At 56.5% G+C, this 22,147-nt stretch overlaps 1 protein-coding gene across 1 annotated transcript in view; it reads left to right on the top strand.

Moving 5' to 3' along the window:
- The window catches only part of LOC144952980 (transient receptor potential cation channel subfamily V member 4-like), a 41,631-nt gene that overhangs the window by 4,429 nt on the left and 15,055 nt on the right, over nt 1-22,147 (top strand). Inside the window, exons 3-16 of the mRNA XM_078883462.1 lie at nt 48-310; nt 1,408-1,563; nt 3,156-3,296; nt 4,311-4,371; nt 4,510-4,651; nt 5,357-5,452; nt 8,374-8,553; nt 9,633-9,791; nt 12,066-12,158; nt 12,745-12,818; nt 13,435-13,600; nt 18,543-18,609; nt 20,147-20,307; nt 21,262-21,372. Of these exons, the coding sequence (XP_078739588.1) occupies nt 48-310; nt 1,408-1,563; nt 3,156-3,296; nt 4,311-4,371; nt 4,510-4,651; nt 5,357-5,452; nt 8,374-8,553; nt 9,633-9,791; nt 12,066-12,158; nt 12,745-12,818; nt 13,435-13,600; nt 18,543-18,609; nt 20,147-20,307; nt 21,262-21,372 (1,870 nt within the window). The remainder of the gene's footprint in view (nt 1-47; nt 311-1,407; nt 1,564-3,155; nt 3,297-4,310; nt 4,372-4,509; nt 4,652-5,356; nt 5,453-8,373; nt 8,554-9,632; nt 9,792-12,065; nt 12,159-12,744; nt 12,819-13,434; nt 13,601-18,542; nt 18,610-20,146; nt 20,308-21,261; nt 21,373-22,147) is intronic.

Raw genomic sequence — 22,147 nt, 5'->3', positions numbered from 1 at the left:
CCAGGCGAGGTAGTGAACATCTGCCCCCCGCGTCTCTGCCCCGTGAGTGTGCGTGTCCTCACGGCAACTCCGCTGGGCTCGGACGCGGGCGGCGGTGGCGACTGGAGGATGGGTGGGACAGCGACGGGGGGAGCGGAGAAGGAGGAGGAGGAGGAAGAGGAGGCCAAGTACCGTCGGGCCCACCACCGCGACTACTACGACCGAGAGGTCCTCTTCGACGCGGTCGCACGCGGATCGGCCGAGGATCTGGGAGGTCTCCGTGACTTCTTGCTGCTCAACGGGAAGAAGATGTCCGCTGAGGAGTTCAAAGGTTGCTCGCTTGCTCGCTTGCTCAGTCAGTCACTCAGTCAGTCAGTCGCTCGCTCGCTCGCTCAGTCGCTCGCTCGCTCGCTCGCTCACTCAGTCATTCACTCACTCACCCACTCAGTCACTCGCTCAGTTACTCGGTCATTCACTCGCTCGCTCGCTCAGTCACTCACTCACCCACTCATTCACTCGCTCAGTCACTCGCTCAGTCACTCAGTTAATCACTGACTCAGTCACTTGCTCAGTCACTCAGTCACTCACTCAGTCACTCGGTCATTCACTCGCTCGCTCAGCCACTCGCTCAGTCACTCGCTCACCCACTCAGTCACTCGCTCAGTCACTCATTCATTCACTCGCTCAGTCACTCACTCAGTCACTCACTCAGTCACTCACTCGCTCACTCACTCACTCACCTGCTCAGTCACGACGCTGTCGCACGCGGATCGGCCGAAGATCTGGGAGGTCTCCGTGACTTCCTGCTGCTCAACGGGAAGAAGATGTCCGCTGAGGAGTTCAAAGGTTGCTCGCTTGCTCGGTCACTCGCTTTCTCAGTCAGTCACTCACTCAGTCAGTCAGTCACTCGGTCGCTCGCTCGCTCAGCCGCTCGCTCAGTCACTCACTCACCCACTCAGTCACTCGCTCAGTCACTCGGTCATTCACTCACTCACCCACTCAGTCACTCGGTCATTCACTCGCTCAGTCACTCAGTCAGTCACTCGCTCAGTCACTCACTCAGTCAGTCACTCACTCAGTCACTCACTCGCTGACTCACTCACTCAGTCACTCACCCACTCACCCACTCACCCACCCACTCACTCGCTCAGTCACTCGTACGCTCGCTCAGTCACTCGCTCACTCACTCAATCATTCAGTCACTCGTACGCTCGCTCAGTCACTCGCTCACTCACTCAGTCACTCACTCAGTCACTCGCTCAGTCACTCGCTCACTCGCTCGCTCACTCGCTCAGTCACTCGCTCACTCACTCAGTCACTCACTCACTCACCCACTCACCCACCCTCTCTCCCGCTCACCCTCCCGCTCACCCTCTCTCCCACTCACCCTCCCGCTCACCCTCCCGCTCACCCTCACCGGGTGAGCAGAGCCTGACACAGGCAAGACTTGCCTGCTCAAGGGCCTACTCAACCTGGCCCCCGACAAGACCAACTCCACCATTCCGCTGCTACTGGAGGCTGCGCGTGACACGGGCTGCTTGCACGAGTTCGTCAACGCCGCCTACACGGACGACTACTACCAGGGTGAGGAGGACTCCACCCTCACACTCCACCCTTAGACTCCACCCTTAGACTCCACCCTCACACAACACCCTTAGACAACACCCTTACACTCCACCCTCACTCCACTCTTACACTCCACCCTTAGACTCCACCCTTAGACTCCACCCTTGGACTCCACACATACACTCCACCCTTACACTCCACCCTCACTCCACCCTCACACTCCACCCTTAGACTCCACCCTTAGACTCCATCCCACTGCTACTGGAGGCTGCGCGTGACACGGGCTGCTTGCACGAGTTCATCAACGCCGCCTGTGTGTGTGTGTCACTGTGTGTGTGTGTGTCACTGTGTGTGTGTGTGTGTCACTGTGTGTGTGTGTCACTGTGTGTGTGTGTCACTGTGTGTGTCACTGTGTGTCACTGTGTGTGTGTCAGTGTCACTGTGTGTGTGTGTCACTGTGTGTCACTGTGTGTGTGTCACTGTGTCACTGTGTGTGTCACTGTGTGTGTGTCACTGTGTCACTGTGTGTGTCACTGTGTGTGTGTGTGTGTGTGTCACTGTGTGTGTGTGTCACTGTGTGTGTGTGTCACTGTGTGTGTGTGTCACTGTGTGTGTGTGTCACTGTGTGTGTGTGTGTCACTGTGTGTGTGTCACTGTGTGTGTGTCACTGTGTGTGTGTCACTGTGTGTCACTGTGTGTCACTGTGTGTCACTGTGTGTGTGTGTCACTGTGTCTGTGTGTGTACAGGTCAAACAGCGCTGCACGTGGCTGTAGAGCGCCGCTGCCTGCACTACGTGTGTGTGTGTCACTGTGTGTCACTGTGTGTGTGTGTCACTGTGTGTGTGTGTCACTGTGTGTGTCACTGTGTGTGTGTGTCACTGTGTGTCACTGTGTGTGTGTGTCACTGTGTGTGTCACTGTGTGTGTGTGTCACTGTGTGTGTGTGTCACTGTGTGTGTGTCACTGTGTGTCACTACGTGTGTGTGTCACTGTGTCACTGTGTGTGTCACTGTGTCACTGTGTGTGTCACTGTGTGTGTGTCACTGTGTGTGTGTCACTGTGTGTGTGTGTGTGTCACTGTGTGTGTGTGTGTGTCACTGTATGTCACTGTGTGTGTGTCACTGTGTGTGTGTCACTGTGTGTGTGTGTGTCACTGTGTGTGTGTCACTGTGTGTGTGTCACTGTGTGTGTGTCACTGTGTGTGTGTGTGTGTCACTGTGTGTGTGTGTGTGTGTCACTGTGTGTGTGTGTGTGTCACTGTGTGTGTGTGTGTCACTGTGTGTGTGTGTGTGTCACTGTGTGTGTGTCACTGTGTGTGTGTGTGTGTCACTGTGTGTGTGTGTGTGTGTGTCACTGTATGTCACTGTGTGTGTGTCACTGTGTGTGTGTCACTGTGTGTGTGTGTGTCACTGTGTGTGTGTCACTGTGTGTGTGTCACTGTGTGTGTGTCACTGTGTGTGTGTGTGTGTCACTGTGTGTGTGTGTGTGTGTCACTGTGTGTGTGTGTGTGTCACTGTGTGTGTGTGTGTCACTGTGTGTGCGTGTGTCACTGTGTGTGCGTGTGTCACTGTGTGTGCGTGTGTCACTGTGTGTCACTGTGTGTGTCACCAGGTCAAACAGCCCTCCACGTAGCTGTAGAGCGCCGCTGCCTGCACTACGTGCGCCTGCTGGTGGCTGCGGGGTCCGACCTTCACGCCCAGGCCCTGGGCAAGTTCTTCAGGCCCAAGGAGGAGGGCGGATACTTCTACTTCGGTAACCCTGGGAGACCACGGCGGTTGTCATGGAGACAGCGGCAGTTGTCAGGGAGAGCTTGGCGGTTGTCAGGGAGAGAGTGGCGGTTGTCGGGAGACCGAGGCGGTTGTCAGGGAGAGCTTGGCGGTTGTCAGGGAGACAGTGGTGGTTGTCAGGGAGAGCTTGGCGGTTGTCGGGGAGACCGAGGCGGTTGTCAGGGAGAGCTTGGCGGTTGTCAGGGAGAGCTTGGTGGTTGTCAGGGAGAGCTTGGCGGTTGTCGGGGAGACAGTGGTGGTTGTCAGGGAGAGCTTGGCGGTTGTCGGGGAGACCGAGGCGGTTGTCAGGGAGAGCTTGGCGGTTGTCAGGGAGAGCTTGGCGGTTGTCAGGGAGACAGTGGTGGTTGTCAGGGAGAGCTTGGCGGTTGTCGGGGAGACCGAGGCGGTTGTCAGGGAGGCTTGGCGGTTGTCAGGGAGACAGTGGTGGTTGTCAGGGAGAGCTTGGCGGTTGTCGGGGAGACCGAGGCGGTTGTCAGGGAGAGCTTGGCGGTTGTCGGGGAGAGCTTGGCGGTTGTCAGGGAGACAGTGGTGGTTGTCAGGGAGAGCTTGGCGGTTGTCGGGGAGACCGAGGCGGTTGTCAGGGAGAGTGGCGGTTGTCATGGAGAGCTTGGCGGTTGTCAGGGAGAGCTTGGCGGTTGTCGGGGAGACCGAGGCGGTTGTCAGGGAGAGCTTGGCGGTTGTCAGGGAGACCGTGGTGGTTGTCAGGGAGAGCTTGGCGGTTGTCAGGGAGACAGTGGTGGTTGTCAGGGAGAGCTTGGCGGTTGTCAGGGAGACTATAGCGGTTGTCATGGAGACAGCGGCGGTTGTCAGGGAGAGCTTGGCGGTTGTCAGGGAGAGCTTGGCAGTTGTCAGGGAGAGCTTGGCGGTTGTCAGGGAGAGCTTGGCGGTTGTCAGGGAGACCGTGGTGGTTGTCATGGAGACTGTCGCGGTTGTCATGGAGACTATAGTGGTCCTCCCTCCCCTCCCCTCCCCTCTCTAGGTGAGCTCCCACTCTCCCTGGCCGCCTGTACCAACCAGCCGGACGTGGTGCATTTCTTGACTTGTGGTGGTGGTGGTGGTGGCGGTGGTGGTGGTGGTGGTGGTGGTGGCGGTGGTGGTGTTGGTGAGCGTGGTGGTGGTGTTGGTGGTGGTGGCGGTGTTGGTGGTGGTGGTGTTGTTGTGGCTGGTTGTGCTGGTGGTGGTGGTGGTGTTGTTGTGGCTGATCTCCGCCGCTGTGACTCGCGAGGCAACACGGTGCTACACGCCCTGGTGGCGGTGGCAGACAACACCAAGGAGAACACGCGCTTCGTCACCAAGATGTACAGCGCCCTGCTCATGCAGGTCAACCATCATCACCATCATCACTATCATCATCATCACTATCATCATCATCACCATCACTATCATCATCACTATCATCATCATCACTACCATCATCATCATCACCATCACCATCATCACTACCACCATCATCACTATCGCTATCATCATCAACACCACCACCACCATCACTACCATCATCACCATCATCACCACCACCATCACCACCATCACCACCATCACCACCACCATCATCATCACCACCATCACCACCATCACCACCACCACCATCATCACTGTCACCATCATCACCACCACCATCACCACCATCATCATCTCCACCCCCCCATCACCCCCCCCCTCACTCCCCCCCTCACCCCCCCCTCACCCCCCCCTCACCCCCCCCCTCACCCCCCCCTCACCCCCCCCCTGCCCCCCCCCCTCACCCCCCCTCACCCCCCCCTGCCCCCCCCCTCACCCCCCCCTGCCCCCCCCCTCACCCCCCCATCACCCCCCCCCTCACTCCCCCCCTCACTCCCCCCTCACCCCCCCCCCTGCCCCCCCCCCCTCACCCCCCCTGCCCCCCCACTCACCCCCCCTCACCCCCCCCCCCCTGCCCCCCCCCCTCACCCCCCCTCACCCCCCTCACCCCCCCCTCACCCCCCCCCCCCTGCCCCCCCCCCCCCTCACCCCCCCTCACCCCCCCTCACCCCCCCTCACCCCCAGGCAGCCCGTGAGTTTCCGGGCTTCAACTTGGAGTCGGTCAACAATCACGACGGCCTCACCCCACTCAAGATGGCCGCCAAGATGGGCAAGATCGGGGTGAGTCGCTCACCCACTCGCTCAGTCACCCACCCAGTCACCCACTCACTCACTCAGTCACTCAGTCACTCACCCACTCACTCACTCACCCAGTCACTCACTCACCCACTCGCTCAGTCACCCACCCAGTCACTCAGTCACTCGCCCACCCACTCACTCACTCACCCACTCAATCACTCAGTCACTCACCCACTCACTCACTCACGCGCCCAGTCACTCACACAGCCACTCAGTCACTCGCTCAGTCACCCACTCACTCGCCCAGTCACTCACCCAGTCAATCACTCACCCACTCACTCACTCACTCAGTCACTCACACAGCACTCACTCACTCAATCGCTCACCCAGTCATTCACCTACCCAGTCACTCACCCAGTCACTCACTCACTCGCCCACTCACCCAGTCAGTCACCCACTCACTCACTCACTCACCCACTCACTCACTCATCCACTGACTCACCCAGTCACTCACACAGCCACTCACTCACTCAGTCACTCACCCAGCCACTCACTCAGTCGCTCACCCAGTCGCTCACCCAGTCACTCACTCACTCAGTCACCCACTCACTCACTCACTCACCAACTCACTCACTCGCCCACTCACCCAGTCGCTCACTCAGTCACTCACTCAACCAGTCACTCACTCTGTGTGACTGCCCTACACGACATCATAACAACAGTCTGGACCACTGGACGGGTTCTGCAGGATTTGAAGGATGCCCTGGTGGCCCCCCTCTTTAAGAAGGGGGACCGCACAGACTGTAACAACTACAGGGGCATCTCACTCCTCAGTGTGCCGGGAAAGGTCCTGGCAAGGATTATTCAACATCGCCTTGCTAGGCACGCTGAGGAGAGGCTTGCGGAGCCCCAATGCGGTTTCAGGAAAGGGCGGTCCTGCACAGATGCCATATTTTCTGTCCGTCTGCTACAGCAGAGGTGTAGGGAATTCCAACAAGACCTACATCTCTGCTTTATTGACCTGGTCAAGGCCTATGATACCATCAGTAGGCCTGGGCTCTGGGTTGTTCTTCGTGCTTTCGGAGTCCCTGACCCTCTGCTCACGATCATTAAGGACCTTTTCATCGGTTGCGTAACGCTGTGTGGAAGCTACCTGGTCTGTCGCTCCGCACGAAGCTTCGGGTCTTCTCGGCCACGGTCATTCCCTCTCTTCTCTACGCTTGCGAATCGTGGACCCCCCTAATGGAGCATCTTCGCCAGTTAGAAACATTTAGGCTGGCCTGCCTACGATCCATCCTGGGTTTAACCAGGCTGGATTGTGTGAGGAGCTCACAAATCCTTGAAAGATCTGGGCAAAGTCCCATCGGTGAGCTCCTCCGGCAGACAAGGCTGCTTTGGCTGGGTCACATAGCCCGCATGCCCAGCCACCGCATGCCTAAACAGCTTTTGTTCGGCCAGATTTAGGGGGCTAAACGGGCGCGGCACGGGCTAGAGAAGAGATGGAGTGATGTGGTACAGGAGGACGTGGAGCTGAGTGGACTTGCCGATGACTGGTACCAGCGGTGTTAAGATCGGCCTCTGTGGAGGAGGTTCGTGAAGGACGCTACAGGGCAGTTGGAGGCAGTCGCCCTCCAACAACAACGGAGGGCGGAGGAGCGACGCTCACAACAACGAGCGGAGCGCCGGGTGGCTAAAGCATGACAAGTTGGCACAGTAGGGGGCACAGGTGGTGCATCAGCCAGTCATCTCGGTCATCTCAGTCAGTCGACCCGTGGCACCTGGGTCTGCCCCGTGACCTCCTGCCAGCGGGCGTTCGACACTTCACGTGGCCTCAAGGTGCACATGGCCTGGCACAAGCGTCGTGGTGACGTCACCGCCACTTAGTGGCGAATGGCGGTTGTTGTTGTGTGTCTGTGTGTGTTTCTGTGTGTGTGTGTGTGTGTCTGTGTGTGTGTGTCTGTATGTCTGTGTGTGTCTGTGTGTGTGTGTGTAGTAAGTATTCAGGAGGCTTTGACGACGGGGTCGGAGGCACACTTATTTATTAATACCAACTCGTGTACAGTAACGGGTGCACACAACTCTTGAAGGGTTATCGTCCCCTTCACTCGTCTATCAGGGAGACGCAACATTTAACCCCGCTGACCTACGCCCCAGTCCTCCACTACGGTGCTAGGGGAGGCTACCTATCCCAGCCCTGGTCACGCTGGGATCCCGGCACCCTGAGTCTCCAGACCGGCTCTTACAAGAACGTCAGTCTGGGCTCTCGGGGTTACGCCACCGGCTTGCCCCGGTCGGCCCTGACAAGGACAGCGAGCCAGGGGAGCTCCGGGGCCTACGCTAGCTGGTCTTCAGTCTTCGCTGGTTAGAGCTGATACACTCGACCTCGAGCCCTCCGGCTCACCACCTTTTATAGCACTCGGCCCCCGGGGGGGGAGGGCCCCGTGGGGGATGCAGGTGCGGACGTCAGTGTGAGCACCTCCTCCGTGTACGGCCCTGACCACGCCCCCTTGTGTTTGTTTCCCATCCGTGCCCATGCATCTACACAATTACACCTCTACACATCGACACAATTACACCTCTACATGTGTGTGTGTGTCTGTGTGTGTGTGTCTGTATGTCTGTGTGTGTCTGTGTGTCTGTGTGTGTGTGTCTGTGTGTGTGTGTTTGTGTGTCCGTGTGTGTGTGTCTGTGTGTGTGTGGCACCTGGGTCTGCCCCGTGACCTGCTGCCAGCGGGCGTTCGACACTTCACGTGGCCTCAAGGTGCACATGGCCTGGCACAAGCGTCGTGGTGACGTCACCGCCACTTAGTGGCGAATGGCGGTTGTTGTTGTTGTGTGTGTCTGTGTGTCTGTGTGTGTGTGTCTGTATGTCTGTGTGTGTCTGTATGTCTGTGTGTGTCTGTGTGTGTGTCTGTGTGTGTGTCTGTATGTGTCTGTATGTGTCTGTGTGTACACGCGTCTAGATCTTTGGCCACATGCTGCGTCGCGAGGTGTCGGACCCGCGCGTGCGCCACCTGTCGCGCAAGTTCACCGACTGGGCCTACGGGCCCGTCTTCTCGTCCCTCTACGACCTGTCCAGCCTCGACACCTTCGGCGAGAGCAGCTCGGTGCTGTCCATCATCGTCAACGGGGGACAGACCCAGGTGGGCTTGGAGAGAGAGAGACAGAGAGAGACAGAGAGACAGAGAGAGACAGAGAGAGAGAGAGACAGAGAGAGAGACAGAGAGAGAGACAGAGAGAGAGAGAGACAGAGACACACACAGAGGCAGAGAGAGAGAGACACAGAGAGAGAGAGAGAGACAGAGACAGACCCACCCACCCACTCAAAAACCGACCGTGAGTGGGTGGGTGAGTGGGTGAGTGGGTGAGTGGGTGAGTGGGTGGGTTAGTGAGTGAGTGGGTGAGTGAGTGAATGGGTGGGTGAGTGGGTGGGTGGGTGGGTGAGTGAGTGGGTGGGTGAGTGGGTGTGCGAGTAGGTGAGTGAGTGGGTGGGTGGGTGAGTGTGTGAGTGGGTGGCTCAGTGTGTGAGTGAGTGAGTGAGTGGCTGAGTGTGTGAGTGAGTGAGTGGGTGAGTGAGTGGCTGAGTGTGTGAGTAGGTGGGCGAGTGGGCGAGTGGGTGAGTGAGTGGCTGAGTGTGTGAGTGGGTGAGTGAGTGAGTGAGTGTGTGAGTGAGTGAGTGGCTGAGTGTGTGAGTGTGTGAGTGAGTGAGTGGGTGAGTGGCTAAGTGTGTGAGTGAGTGAGTGTGTGAGTGAGTGAGTGGCTGAGTGTGTGAGTAGGTGGGCGAGTGGGCGAGTGGGTGAGTGAGTGGCTAAGTGGGTGAGTGAGTGGCTGAGTGTGTGAGTGAGTGAGTGAGTGTGTGAGTGAGTGAGTGGGTGAGTGAGTGGCTGAGTGTGTGAGTAGGTGGGTGAGTGAGTGGCTGAGTGTGTGAGTGAGTGAGTGTGTGAGTGAGTGAGTGGCTGAGTGAGTGGCTGAGTGTGTGAGTAGGTGGGCGAGTGGGCGAGTGGGTGAGTGGGTGAGTGAGTGGCTGAGTGGGTGAGTGAGTGGCTGAGTGTGTGAGTGAGTGAGTGTGTGAGTGAGTGAGTGTGTGAGTGAGTGAGTGTGTGAGTGAGTGAGTGGGTGAGTGAGTGGGTGAGTGGGTGGCTGAGTGGGTGAGTGAGTGACTGAGTGTTGGGGTCTAACACCCACCCACCCACCACCCCCCCCCCACACACCACCCACTAAGAACCGTCACGAGATGCTCAGCATGGAGCCCCTGCACGAGCTGCTGGAGGACAAGTGGGTGAAGTTTGGCGGCTGCCTCTTCTACCTGAGCCTGGCCTGCTACCTCGCCTACATGGTCGTCTTCACACTCGTAGCCTACTACAGGCCCACCGGGCCCACGGTACGCACCGACCGCATACCACCTAGCACATAACGCCTAATGCCTAACACCTAACACGTACCACATAACACGTACCACATAACACGTACCACCTAACACCTAACACGTACCACCTAACACGTACCACCTAACACCTAACACCTAACACGTACCACCTAACGCCTAACGCCTAACGCCTACCACCATAGGTGGTGCTGCTGCTACTAGCAGCACTTGCCCCTGCAGCCCTGCTGGAGGCTACCTGGGGGAGCTTTGTCTGTGTGTGTGTGCATCATAGGTGGTGCTACTAGCAGCACTTGCCCCTACAGCCCTGCTAGAGGCTACCTGGGGGAGCTTTGTCTGTGTGTGTGTGCATCATAGGTGGTGCTGCTAGCAGCACTTGCCCCTGCAGCCCTGCTGGAGGCTACCTGGGGGAGCTTTGTCTGTGTGTGTGTGCATCATAGGTGGTGCTACTAGCAGCACTTGCCCCTACAGCCCTGCTAGAGGCTACCTGGGGGAGCTTTGTCTGTGTGTGTGTGCATCATAGGTGGTGCTACTAGCAGCACTTGCCCCTACAGCCCTGCTAGAGGCTACCTGGGGGAGCTTTGTCTGTGTGTGTGTGTGCATCATAGGTGGTGCTACTAGCAGCACTTGCCCCTACAGCCCTGTAGCCCTGCTGGAGGCTACCTGGGGGAGCTTTGTCTGTGTGTGTGTGCATCATAGGTGGTGCTGCTAGCAGCACTTGCCCCTGCAGCCCTGTAGCCCTGCTAGAGGCTACCTGGGGGAGCTTTGTCTGTGTGTGCATCATAGGTGGTGATACTAGCAGCACTTGCCCCTGCAGCCCTGTAGCCCTGCTAGAGGCTACCTGGGGGAGCTTTGTCTGTGTGTGTGTGCATCATAGGTGGTGCTGCTAGCAGCACTTGCCCCTGCAGCCCTGCTGGAGGCTACCTGGGGAGCTTTGTCTGTGTGTGTGCATCATAGGTGGTGCTACTAGCAGCACTTGCCCCTGCAGCCCTGCTAGAGGCTACCTGGGGGAGCTTTGTCTGTGTGTGTGTGCATCATAGGTGGTGCTGCTAGCAGCACTTGCCCCTGCAGCCCTGCTGGAGGCTACCTGGGGGAGCTTTGTCTGTGTGTGTGTGCATCATAGGTGGTGCTACTAGCAGCACTTGCCCCTACAGCCCTGCTAGAGGCTACCTGGGGGAGCTTTGTCTGTGTGTGTGTGCATCATAGGTGGTGCTACTAGCAGCACTTGCCCCTGCAGCCCTGCTAGAGGCTACCTGGGGGAGCTTTGTCTGTGTGTGTGTGCATCATAGGTGGTGCTACTAGCAGCACATGCCCCTACAGCCCTGCTAGAGGCTACCTGGGGGAGCTTTGTCTGTGTGTGTGCATCATAGGTGGTGCTGCTAGCAGCACTTGCCCCTGCAGCCCTGCTGGAGGCTACCTGGGGGAGCTTTGTCTGTGTGTGTGCATCATAGGTGGTGCTACTAGCAGCACTTGCCCCTGCAGCCCTGCTAGAGGCTACCTGGTGGAGCTTTGTCTGTGTGTGCATCATAGGTGGTGCTACTAGCAGCACTTGCCCCTGCAGCCCTGCTAGAGGCTACCTGGGGGAGCTTTGTCTGTGTGTGTGTGCATCATAGGTGGTGCTACTAGCAGCACATGCCCCTACAGCCCTGCTAGAGGCTACCTGGGGGAGCTTTGTCTGTGTGTGTGCATCATAGGTGGTGCTGCTAGCAGCACTTGCCCCTGCAGCCCTGCTGGAGGCTACCTGGGGGAGCTTTGTCTGTGTGTGTGCATCATAGGTGGTGCTACTAGCAGCACTTGCCCCTGCAGCCCTGCTAGAGGCTACCTGGTGGAGCTTTGTCTGTGTGTGCATCATAGGTGGTGCTACTAGCAGCACTTGCCCCTGCAGCCCTGCTAGAGGCTACCTGGGGGAGCTTTGTCTGTGTGTGTGTGCATCATAGGTGGTGCTACTAGCAGCACTTGCCCCTACAGCCCTGCTAGAGGCTACCTGGGGGAGCTTTGTCTGTGTGTGTGTGCATCATAGGTGGTGCTACTAGCAGCACATGCCCCTACAGCCCTGCTGGAGGCTACCTGGGGGAGCTTTGTCTGTGTGTGTGTGCATCATAGGTGGTGCTGCTAGCAGCACTTGCCCCTGCAGCCCTGCTGGAGGCTACCTGGGGGAGCTTTGTCTGTGTGTGTGTGCATCATAGGTGGTGCTGCTAGCAGCACTTGCCCCTGCAGCCCTGTAGCCCTGCTGGAGGCTACCTGGGGCATCTTTGTCTGTGTGCGTCACAGCTCACGGTGGAATACTCGACGCGTCACGACTACTTCCGTCTGGCGGGAGAAATCATCACGGTGCTGGGAGCGGCACTCCTCTTCGCGATGGAGGTACAGGCAAAGGTCCCCCGCGTAGGCTTAACAGACTGCGGGGGCAAGTGCTGTTAGCGAGCAGCACCTGTGAAGGCTACCGGCACTGCGGCTACACACGAGGGGGGGCTGGGTGGCCAGCACCACGCCCGGCCGCCTTTGTCTCCCCAGTGCTAGCGATGTTTACACACCGCACCGGGTAGTCGTTTGAGGCCGAGTCGACCTAGGGGAGGCCCGGGACCGGTTCAGATGATTGGGCCATGAGCGGGAATCGAACCCGGGTCGCCGGGTTCGTAGCGCAGCGTAGCGCTAACCACTACACCCACCACTCCCCACACACACACAGACACACACACATAGACACACACACACTGTGTGTGTGTGTCTGTCTGTGTGTCTGTCTGTGTGTGTCTGTGTGTGTGTCTATGTGTGTGTGTGTCTGTGTGTGTGTCTGTGTGTGTATCTCTGTGTGTGTGTCTGTGTGTGTGTGTATATCTATGTGTGTGTGTCTGTGTCTGTGTGTGCACCTGTGTGTGTCTGTGTGTGTCTGTGTCTCTGTGTGTGTGTCTATATGTATCTGTCTGTGTGTGTGTGTGTCCGTGTGTAGGTCAAGAATTTGTGTCTCAGACACTGTCCCAGTTTTCAGACAATGCTTGTGGATGGCTCGTTCCAGTTGCTCTTGTAAGTACACACACTCACACACACACACTCACACACACACGCACACTCACATACATACACACACACATACACACACACACACATACACAGACACACACACACACGCACTCACACACACACACACACACATACAGACACACACACAGACACACAGACACACACACACACAGACACACATACACACATATAGATACACACACACACACGCACACACACACGCACACATACACACACAGACACACACACACACAGACACACACACATATATACACACAGACACACACACGTAGATACACACACACCCACACACACACGCACACACACACATACACACACACATAGATACACACACACAGACACGCACACACACACAGATACACACACACACACAGACACACACACACACAGACACACACTCACACATACACACACCCACACACACAGACACACACACACACACAGACACACACACATACACACACACCCACACACACATACACACACACACACATACACACACACACATAGATACACACAGACACACCCACACGCACACACACACACACCCACACACCCACACACACACTCACCATCACACCTTTGCAAACCCCCGCAGTTTCATCTTCTCCGTGCTGGTTCTGATCTCCATGGGCATGTACGCGGCCGGCATTCGCGTCTACGTCGCTGTGATGGTGTTCGGACTGGTCCTGGGGTGGATCAACACGCTCTACTACACACGCGGAATCAAACTCATCGGTACCTACAGCATCATGGTGCAGAAGGTGACAGCTTCGATGATGCGTGATGAGTCTGTGGGTCTCTATGTGTGTGTGTGGTGGTGAGTCTGTGGGTCTCTCTGTGTGTGTGTGGTGGTGGTGAGTCTGTGGGTCTCTGTGTGTGTGGTGGTGAGTCTGTGGGTCTCTGTGTGTGTGTGTGGTGGTGGTGAGTCTGTGGGTCTCTCTGTGTGTGGTGGTGAGTCTGTGGGTCTCTGTGTGTGTGTGTGGTGGTGGTGAGTCTGTGGGTCTCTGTGTGTGGTGGTGGTGAGTCTGTGGGTCTCTCTGTGTGTGTGTGGTGGTGAGTCTGTGGGTCTCTGTGTGGTGGGGAGTCTGTGGGTCTCTCTCTGTGTGTGTGGTGGTGGTGAGTCTGTGGGTCTCTCTGTGTGTGTGTGGTGGTGGTGAGTCTGTGGGTCTGTGTGTGTGTGTGTGGTGAGTCTGTGGGTCTCTGTGGGGTGAGTCTGTGGGTCTCTCTGTGTGGTGGTGGTGAGTCTGTGGGTCTCTATGTGTGTGTGGTGGTGGTGAGTCTGTGGGTCTCTATGTGGTGAGTCTGTGGGTCTCTCTGTGTGTGGTGGTGAGTCTGTGGGTCTCTGTGTGTGTGTGGTGGTGGTGAGTCTGTGGGTCTGTGTGTGTGTGGTGGTGGTGAGTCTGTGGGTCTCTGTGTGTGTGGTGGTGGTGAGTCTGTGGGTCTCTCTGTGTGGTGGTGGTGAGTCTGTGGGTCTCTCTGTGTGGTGGTGGTGAGTCTGTGGGTCTCTGTGTGGTGGGGAGTCTGTGGGTCTCTCTCTGTGTGTGTGGTGGTGGTGAGTCTGTGGGTCTCTCTGTGTGTGTGTGGTGGTGGTGAGTCTGTGGGTCTGTGTGTGTGTGTGTGGTGAGTCTGTGGGTCTCTGTGGGGTGAGTCTGTGGGTCTCTCTGTGTGGTGGTGGTGAGTCTGTGGGTCTCTGTGTGTGTGTGGTGGTGGTGAGTCTGTGGGTCTCTGTGGGGTGAGTCTGTGGGTCTCTCTGTGTGTGGTGGTGAGTCTGTGGGTCTCTGCGTGTGTGTGGTGGTGGTGAGTCTGTGGGTCTCTCTGTGTGGTGGTGGTGAGTCTGTGGGTCTCTGTGTGGTGGTGGTGAGTCTGTGGGTCTCTATGTGGTGAGTCTGTGGGTCTCTCTGTGTGGTGGTGGTGAGTCTGTGGGTCTCTCTGTGATGAGTCTGTGGGTCTCTGTGTGGTGGTGGTGAGTCTATGGATATCTGTGTGGTGGTGAGTCTATGGGTCTCTGTGTGGTGGTGAGTCTGTGGGTCTCTCTGTGTGTGTGTGGTGGTGAGTCTGTGGGTCTCTGTGTGTGGTGGTGGTGAGTCTGTGGGTCTCTGTGTGTGGTGGTGGTGAGTCTGTGGGTCTCTCTGTGTGTGTGTGTGTGGTGGTGAGTATGTGGGTCTGTGTGTGGTGGTGGTGAGTCTGTGGGTCTCTCTGTGTGGTGGTGGTGAGTCTGTGGGTCTCTGTGTGGTGGTGGTGAGTCTGTGGGTCTCTCTGTGTGTGGTGGTGAGTCTGTGGGTCTCTGTGTGTGGTGGTGAGTCTGTGGGTCTCTATGTGGTGAGTCTGTGGGTCTCTCTGTGTGGTGGTGGTGAGTCTGTGGGTCTCTATGTGGTGAGTCTGTGGGTCTCTCTGTGTGGTGGTGGTGAGTCTGTGGGTCTCTCTGTGATGAGTCTGTGGGTCTCTGTGTGGTGGTGGTGAGTCTATGGATCTCTGTGTGGTGGTGAGTCTATGGGTCTCTGTGTGGTGGTGAGTCTGTGGGTCTCTCTGTGTGTGTGTGGTGGTGAGTCTGTGGGTCTCTGTGTGTGTGGTGGTGGTGAGTCTGTGGGTCTCTCTGTGTGGTGGTGGTGAGTCTGTGGGTCTCTGTGTGTGTGTGGTGGTGGTGCGTCTGTGGGTCTCTCTGTGTGGTGGTGGTGAGTCTGTGGGTCTCTGTGTGGTGGTGAGTCTGTGGGTCTCTCTGTGTGGTGGTGGTGAGTCTGTGGGTCTCTGTGTGTGTGTGGTGGTGGTGAGTCTGTGGGTCTCTCTGTGTGTGTGGTGGTGGTGAGTCTGTGGGTCTCTCTGTGTGTGTGTGTGGTGAGTCTGTGGGTCTCTATGTGTGTGTGTGTGTGGTGGTGAGTCTGTGGGTCTCTGTGTGTGTGTGTGGTGGTCTGTGGGTCTCTCTGTGTGTGTGTGTGGTGAGTCTGTGGGTCTCTGTGTGTGTGTGTGTGGTGGTGAGTCTGTGGGTCTCTCTGTGTGTGTGTGGTGAGTCTGTGGGTCTCTCTGTGTGGTGGTGGTGAGTCTGTGGGTCTCTCTGTGTGTGTGTGTGTGGTGGTGAGTCTGTGGGTCTCTCTGTGTGTGTGTGTGGTGGTGGTGAGTCTGTGGGTCTCTATGTGTGTGTGTGTGGTGAGTCTGTGGGTCTCTATGTGTGTGTGTGTGTGGTGGTGAGTCTGTGGGTCTCTCTGTGTGTGTGTGTGGTGAGTCTGTGGGTCTCTGTGTGTGTGTGTGTGTGGTGGTGAGTCTGTGGGTCTCTATGTGTGTGTGTGTGGTGAGTCTGTGGGTCTCTCTGTGTGTGTGTGTGTGGTGGTGAGTCTGTGGGTCTCTCTGTGTGTGTGTGTGGTGAGTCTGTGGGTCTCTGTGTGTGTGTGTGTGTGGTGGTGAGTCTGTGGGTCTCTCTGTGTGTGTGTGTGTGGTGGTGAGTCTGTGGGTCTCTCTGTGTGTGTGTGTGGTGAGTCTGTGGGTCTCTATGTGTGTGTGTGTGTGGTGGTGAGTCTGTGGGTCTCTGTGTGTGTGGTGGTGGTGAGTCTGTGGGTCTCTGTGTGTGTGTGGTGGTGGTGAGTCTGTGGGTCTCTCTGTGTGTGGTGGTGAGTCTGTGGGTCTCTGTGTGTGTGGTGGTGAGTCTGTGGGTCTCTCTGTGTGGTGGTGGTGAGTCTGTGGGTCTCTGTGTGTGTTTGGTGGTGGTGAGTCTGTGGGTCTCTGTGTGTGTGTGGTGGTGGTGAGTCTGTGGGTCTCTCTGTGTGGTGGTGGTGAGTCTGTGGGTCTCTGTGTGTGTGTGGTGGTGGTGAGTCTGTGGGTCTCTCTGTGTGGTGGTGGTGAGTCTGTGGGTCTCTGTGTGTGTGTGGTGGTGGTGAGTCTGTGGGTCTCTCTGTGTGGTGGTGGTGAGTCTGTGGGTCTCTGTGTGTGTGTGGTGGTGGTGAGTCTGTGGGTCTCTCTGTGTGTGTGGTGGTGGTGAGTCTGTGGGTCTCTATGTGGTGAGTCTGTGGGTCTCTCTGTGTGTGTGGTGGTGGTGAGTCTGTGGGTCTCTCTGTGTGGTGGTGGTGAGTCTGTGGGTCTCTGTGTGTGTGTGGTGGTGGTGAGTCTGTGGGTCTCTATGTGGTGAGTCTGTGGGTCTCTCTGTGTGGTGGTGGTGAGTCTGTGGGACTCTCTGTGTGTGTGGTGGTGGTGAGTCTGTGGGTCTCTCTGTGTGTGTGGTGGTGGTGAGTCTGTGGGTCTCTATGTGGTGAGTCTGTGGGTCTCTCTGTGTGTGTGTGTGGTGAGTCTGTGGATCTCTATGTGGTGAGTCTGTGGGTCTCTCTGTGTGGTGGTGGTGAGTCTGTGGGTCTCTCTGTGATGAGTCTGTGGGTCTCTGTGTGGTGGTGGTGAGTCTATGGATCTCTGTGTGGTGGTGAGTCTATGGATCTCTGTGTGGTGGTGAGTCTGTGGGTCTCTGTGTAATGGCTAGTCTGTGGTTCTGTGTGGTGGTGAGTCTATGGGTCTCTGTGTGGTGGTGAGTCTATGGGTCTCTGTGTGGTGATGAGTCTATGGGTCTCTGTGTGGTGGTGAGTCTATGGGTCTCTGTGTGGTGGTGAGTCTATGGGTCTCTGTGTGGTGGTGAGTCTATGGGTCTCTGTGTGGTGGTGAGTCTATGGGTCTCTGTGTGGTGGTGAGTCTATGGGTCTCTGTGTGGTGATGAGTCTATGGGTCTCTGTGTGGTGGTGAGTCTATGGGTCTCTGTGTGGTGGTGAGTCTATGGGTCTCTGTGTGGTGGTGAGTCTATGGGTCTCTGTGTGGTGGTGAGTCTGTGGGTCTCTGTGTGGTGGTGAGTCTGTGGGTCTCTGTGTGGCGGTGAGTCTGTGGGTCTCTGTGTGGTGGTGAGTCTGTGGGTCTCTGTGTGGTGATGAGTCTGTGGGTCTCTGTGTGGTGGTGAGTCTGTGGGTCTCTGTGTGGTGGTGAGTTTGTGGGTCTCTGTGTGGTGGTGAGTCTGTGGGTCTCTGTGTGGTGGTGAGTCTGTGGGTCTCTGTGTGGTGGTGAGTCTGTGGGTCTCTGTGTGGTGGTGAGTCTGTGGGTCTCTGTGTGGTGGTGAGTCTGTGGGTCTCTGTGTGGTGGTGAGTCTGTGGGTCTCTGTGTGGTGGTGAGTCTGTGGGTCTCTGTGTGGTGGTGAGTTTGTGGGTCTCTGTGTGGTGGTGAGTCTGTGGGTCTCTGTGTGGTGATGAGTCTGTGGGTCTCTGTGTGGTGGTGAGTCTGTGGGTCTCTGTGTGGTGGTGAGTTTGTGGGTCTCTGTGTGGTGGTGAGTCTGTGGGTCTCTGTGTGGTGGTGAGTCTGTGGGTCTCTGTGTGGTGGTGAGTCTGTGGGTCTCTGTGTGGTGGTGAGTCTGTGGGTCTCTGTGTGGTGGTGAGTCTGTGGGTCTCTGTGTGGTGGTGAGTCTGTGGGTCTCTGTGTGGTGGTGAGTCTGTGGGTCTCTGTGTGGTGGTGAGTCTGTGGGTCTCTGTGTGGTGAGTCTGTGGGTCTCTGTGTGGTGGTGAGTCTGTGGGTCTCTCATAGGTGGTTGCTACTCGCTACTAGCAGCACTTGCCCCTGCAGCCCTGCTAGAGGCTACCTGGGGGAGCTTTATATGTGTGTGTGCATCATAGGTGGTGCTACTAGCAGCACTTGCCCCTGCAGCCCTGCTAGAGGCTACCTGGGGGACCTGTGCCTCTGTCTCTACTACAGATTATCTTTCGGGACCTTCTGCGGTTTCTGTTCGTCTACGTTTTGTTCCTGGTGGGATACGCTGCAGGTACTCTCACACTCACTCACCTACTCACTCACTCACTCACCTACTCACTCACTCACTCACCTACTCACTCACTCACTAACCTACTCACTCACTCACTCATACACTCACTCACTCATACACTCACTCACTCATACACTCACTCACCTACTCACTCACTCACTCACCTACTCACTCACCTACTCACTCATACACTCACTCATACACTCACTCATACACTCACTCATACACTCACTCACTCATACACTCACTCACTCATACACTCACTCACCTACTCACTCACTCACTCACCTACTCACTCACCTACTCACTCATACACTCACTCATACACTCACTCATACACTCACTCACTCACTCATACACTCACTCACCTACTCACTCATACACTCACTCACCTACTCACTCACTCACTCACCTACTCACTCACCTACTCACTCATACACTCACTCATACACTCACTCACCTACTCACTCATACACTCACTCACCTACTCACTCACTCACTCACCTACTCACTCACCTACTCACTCTCACACTCACTCACTCATACACTCACTCACTCATACACTCACTCACCTACTCACTCATACACTCACTCACTCACTCATACACTCACTCACTCATACACTCACTCACACACTCACTCACCTACTCACTCACTCACTCACCTACTCACTCACCTACTCACTCACCTACTCACCTACTCACTCACCTACTCACTCACCTACTCACTCACCTACTCACCTACTCACTCACCTACTCACCTACTCACTCACCTACTCACTCACCTACTCACCTACTCACTCACCTACTCACCTACTCACTCACCTACTCACTCACGTACTCACTCACCTACTCACTCACCTACTCACTCACCTACTCACCTACTCACTCACCTACTCACTCACCTACTCACTCACCTACTCACTCACTCACTCACTCACCTACTCACTCACCTACTCACTCACCTACTCACCTACTCACTCACCTACTCACTCACCTACTCACCTACTCACTCACCTACTCACTCACCTACTCACCTACTCACTCACCTACTCACTCACGTACTCACTCACCTACTCACTCACCTACTCACTCACCTACTCACTCACCTACTCACATACTCACTCACCTACTCACTCACCTACTCACCTACTCACTCACCTACTCACTCACCTACTCACTCACCTACTCACTCACCTACTCACTCACCTACTCACTCACCTACTCACTCATACACTCACTCACTCATACACTCACTCACCTACTCACTCACCTACTCACCTACTCACTCACTCACTCACCTACTCACTCACCTACTCACCTACTCACTCACCTACTCACTCACCTACTCACTCACCTACTCACCTACTCACTCACCTACTCACTCACCTACTCACTCACCTACTCACCTACTCACTCATCTACTCACTCACCTACTCACTCACCTACTCACTCACCTACTCACTCACCTACTCACCATCTCACTCACCATCTCACTCACTCACCATCTCACTCACCACCTCTCTCCCTCTCCGCAGCGCTGGTGACGCTGATTGAGGACTGTCCATCCAACCCTGACTGTGCCCAGTACAACCACTTCAACGTGACCGTCATGGCGCTCTTCAAGTTGACCATCGGCATCGGAGACCTGGACCTGTACGGACTGTCTCTGTACCCGCAGGTGTTCCTGCTGCTACAGGTGAGTTAGTCTACCAGGTGTGTGTGTGTGTGTGTCACTGTGTGTGTGTCACTGTGTGTGTGTGTCACTGTGTGTGTCACTGTGTGTCACTGTGTCAGTGTGTGTCACTGTGTGTGTGTGTCACTGTGTGTGTCACTGTGTGTGTGTGTCAGTGTGTGTGTGTGTGTCACTGTGTGTGTGTGTCACTGTGTGTGTGTCACTGTGTGTGTGTGTGTCACTGTGTGTGTGTGTGTCACTGTGTGTGTCACTGTGTGTGTGTGTGTCACTGTGTGTGTGTGTGTCACTGTGTGTGTGTGTCACTGTGTGTGTCACTGTGTGTGTGTGTGTCACTGTGTGTGTGTGTGTCACTGTGTGTGTGTGTCACTGTGTGTGTGTGTCACTGTGTGTGTGTGTGTCACTGTGTGTGTGTGTGTCACTGTGTGTGTGTGTCACTGTGTGTGTGTGTCACTGTGTGTGTGTGTCACTGTGTGTGTGTGTCACTGTGTGTGTGTGTCACTGTGTGTGTGTCACTGTATGTGTGTGTCACTGTGTGTGTGTGTCACTGTGTGTGTGTGTCACTGTGTGTGTGTCACTGTGTGTGTGTCACTGTGTGTGTGTCACTGTGTGTGTGTGTCACTGTGTGTGTGTCACTGTGTGTGTGTCACTGTGTGTGTGTGTCACTGTGTGTGTGTCACTGTGTGTGTGTCACTGTGTGTGTGTCACTGTGTGTGTGTGTCACTGTGTGTGTGTGTCACTGTGTGTGTGTGTCACTGTGTGTGTGTCACTGTATGTGTGTGTCACTGTGTGTGTGTGTCACTGTGTGTGTGTGTCACTGTGTGTGTGTCACTGTGTGTGTGTCACTGTGTGTGTGTGTCACTGTGTGTGTGTGTCACTGTGTGTGTGTGTCACTGTGTGTGTGTGTCACTGTGTGTGTGTGTGTCACTGTGTGTGTGTGTGTCACTGTGTGTGTGTCAGGTGTCGTACGTGGTGTTGACCTTCGTGCTGCTCATGAACATGCTGATTGCGCTGATGGGCGAGACGGTGCAGCAGGTCTCTAAGGAGAGCAAAAACATCTGGAAAGTCCAGGTGAGAGGGGGCGAGGGGGAGGAGCTAGTCGAGGGGGAGGAGCTTGTCGAGGGGGAGGAGCTAGTCGAGGGGGAGGAGCTTGTTGAGGAGTTTGTCGAGGGGGAGGAGCTAGTCGAGGGGGAGGAGCTTGTCGAGGGGGAGGAGCTTGTTGAGGAGTTTGTCGAGGGGGAGGAGCTTGTCGAGGGGGAGGAGCTTGTCGAGGGGGAGGAGCTTGTCGAGGGGGAGGAGCTTGTCGAGGGGGAGGAGCTTGTGGAGGGGGGAGGAGCTTGTCGAGGAGTATGTGTAGGGGAAGGAGCTTGTGGAGGGGGAGGAGCTTGTGGAGGGGGAGGAGCTTGTCAAGGGGGAGGTGCTAGTCGAGGGGGAGGAGCTTGTCGAGGGGGAGGAGCTTGTCGAGGGGGAGGAGCTAGTCGAGGGGGAGGAGCTTGTCGAGGGGGAGGAGCTTGTCGAGGAGCTTGTGGAGGGGGAGGAGCTTGTCGAGGGGGAGGAGCTTGTTGAGGAGTTTGTGGAGGGGGAGGAGCTTGTGGAGGGGGAGGAGCTTGTTGAGGAGTTTGTGGAGGGGGGAGGAGCTTGTCGAGGGGGAGGAGCTTGTCGAGGGGGAGGAGCTTGTCGAGGGGGAGGAGCTTGTCGAGGGGGAGGAGCTTGTGGAGGGGGAGGAGCTTGTCGAGGGGGAGGGGCTTGTCGAGGGGGAGGAGCTTGTGGAGGGGAGGGGCTTGTCGAGGGGGAGGAGCTTGTCGAGGGGGAGGAGCTTGTGGAGGGGGGAGGGGCTTGTCGAGGG

Source organism: Lampetra fluviatilis, chromosome 71 (genome assembly GCF_964198595.1).
Source record: "Lampetra fluviatilis chromosome 71, kcLamFluv1.1, whole genome shotgun sequence".
Lineage (NCBI taxonomy): Eukaryota > Metazoa > Chordata > Hyperoartia > Petromyzontiformes > Petromyzontidae > Lampetra > Lampetra fluviatilis.
This window is presented reverse-complemented; position numbering and strand designations above follow the sequence as displayed.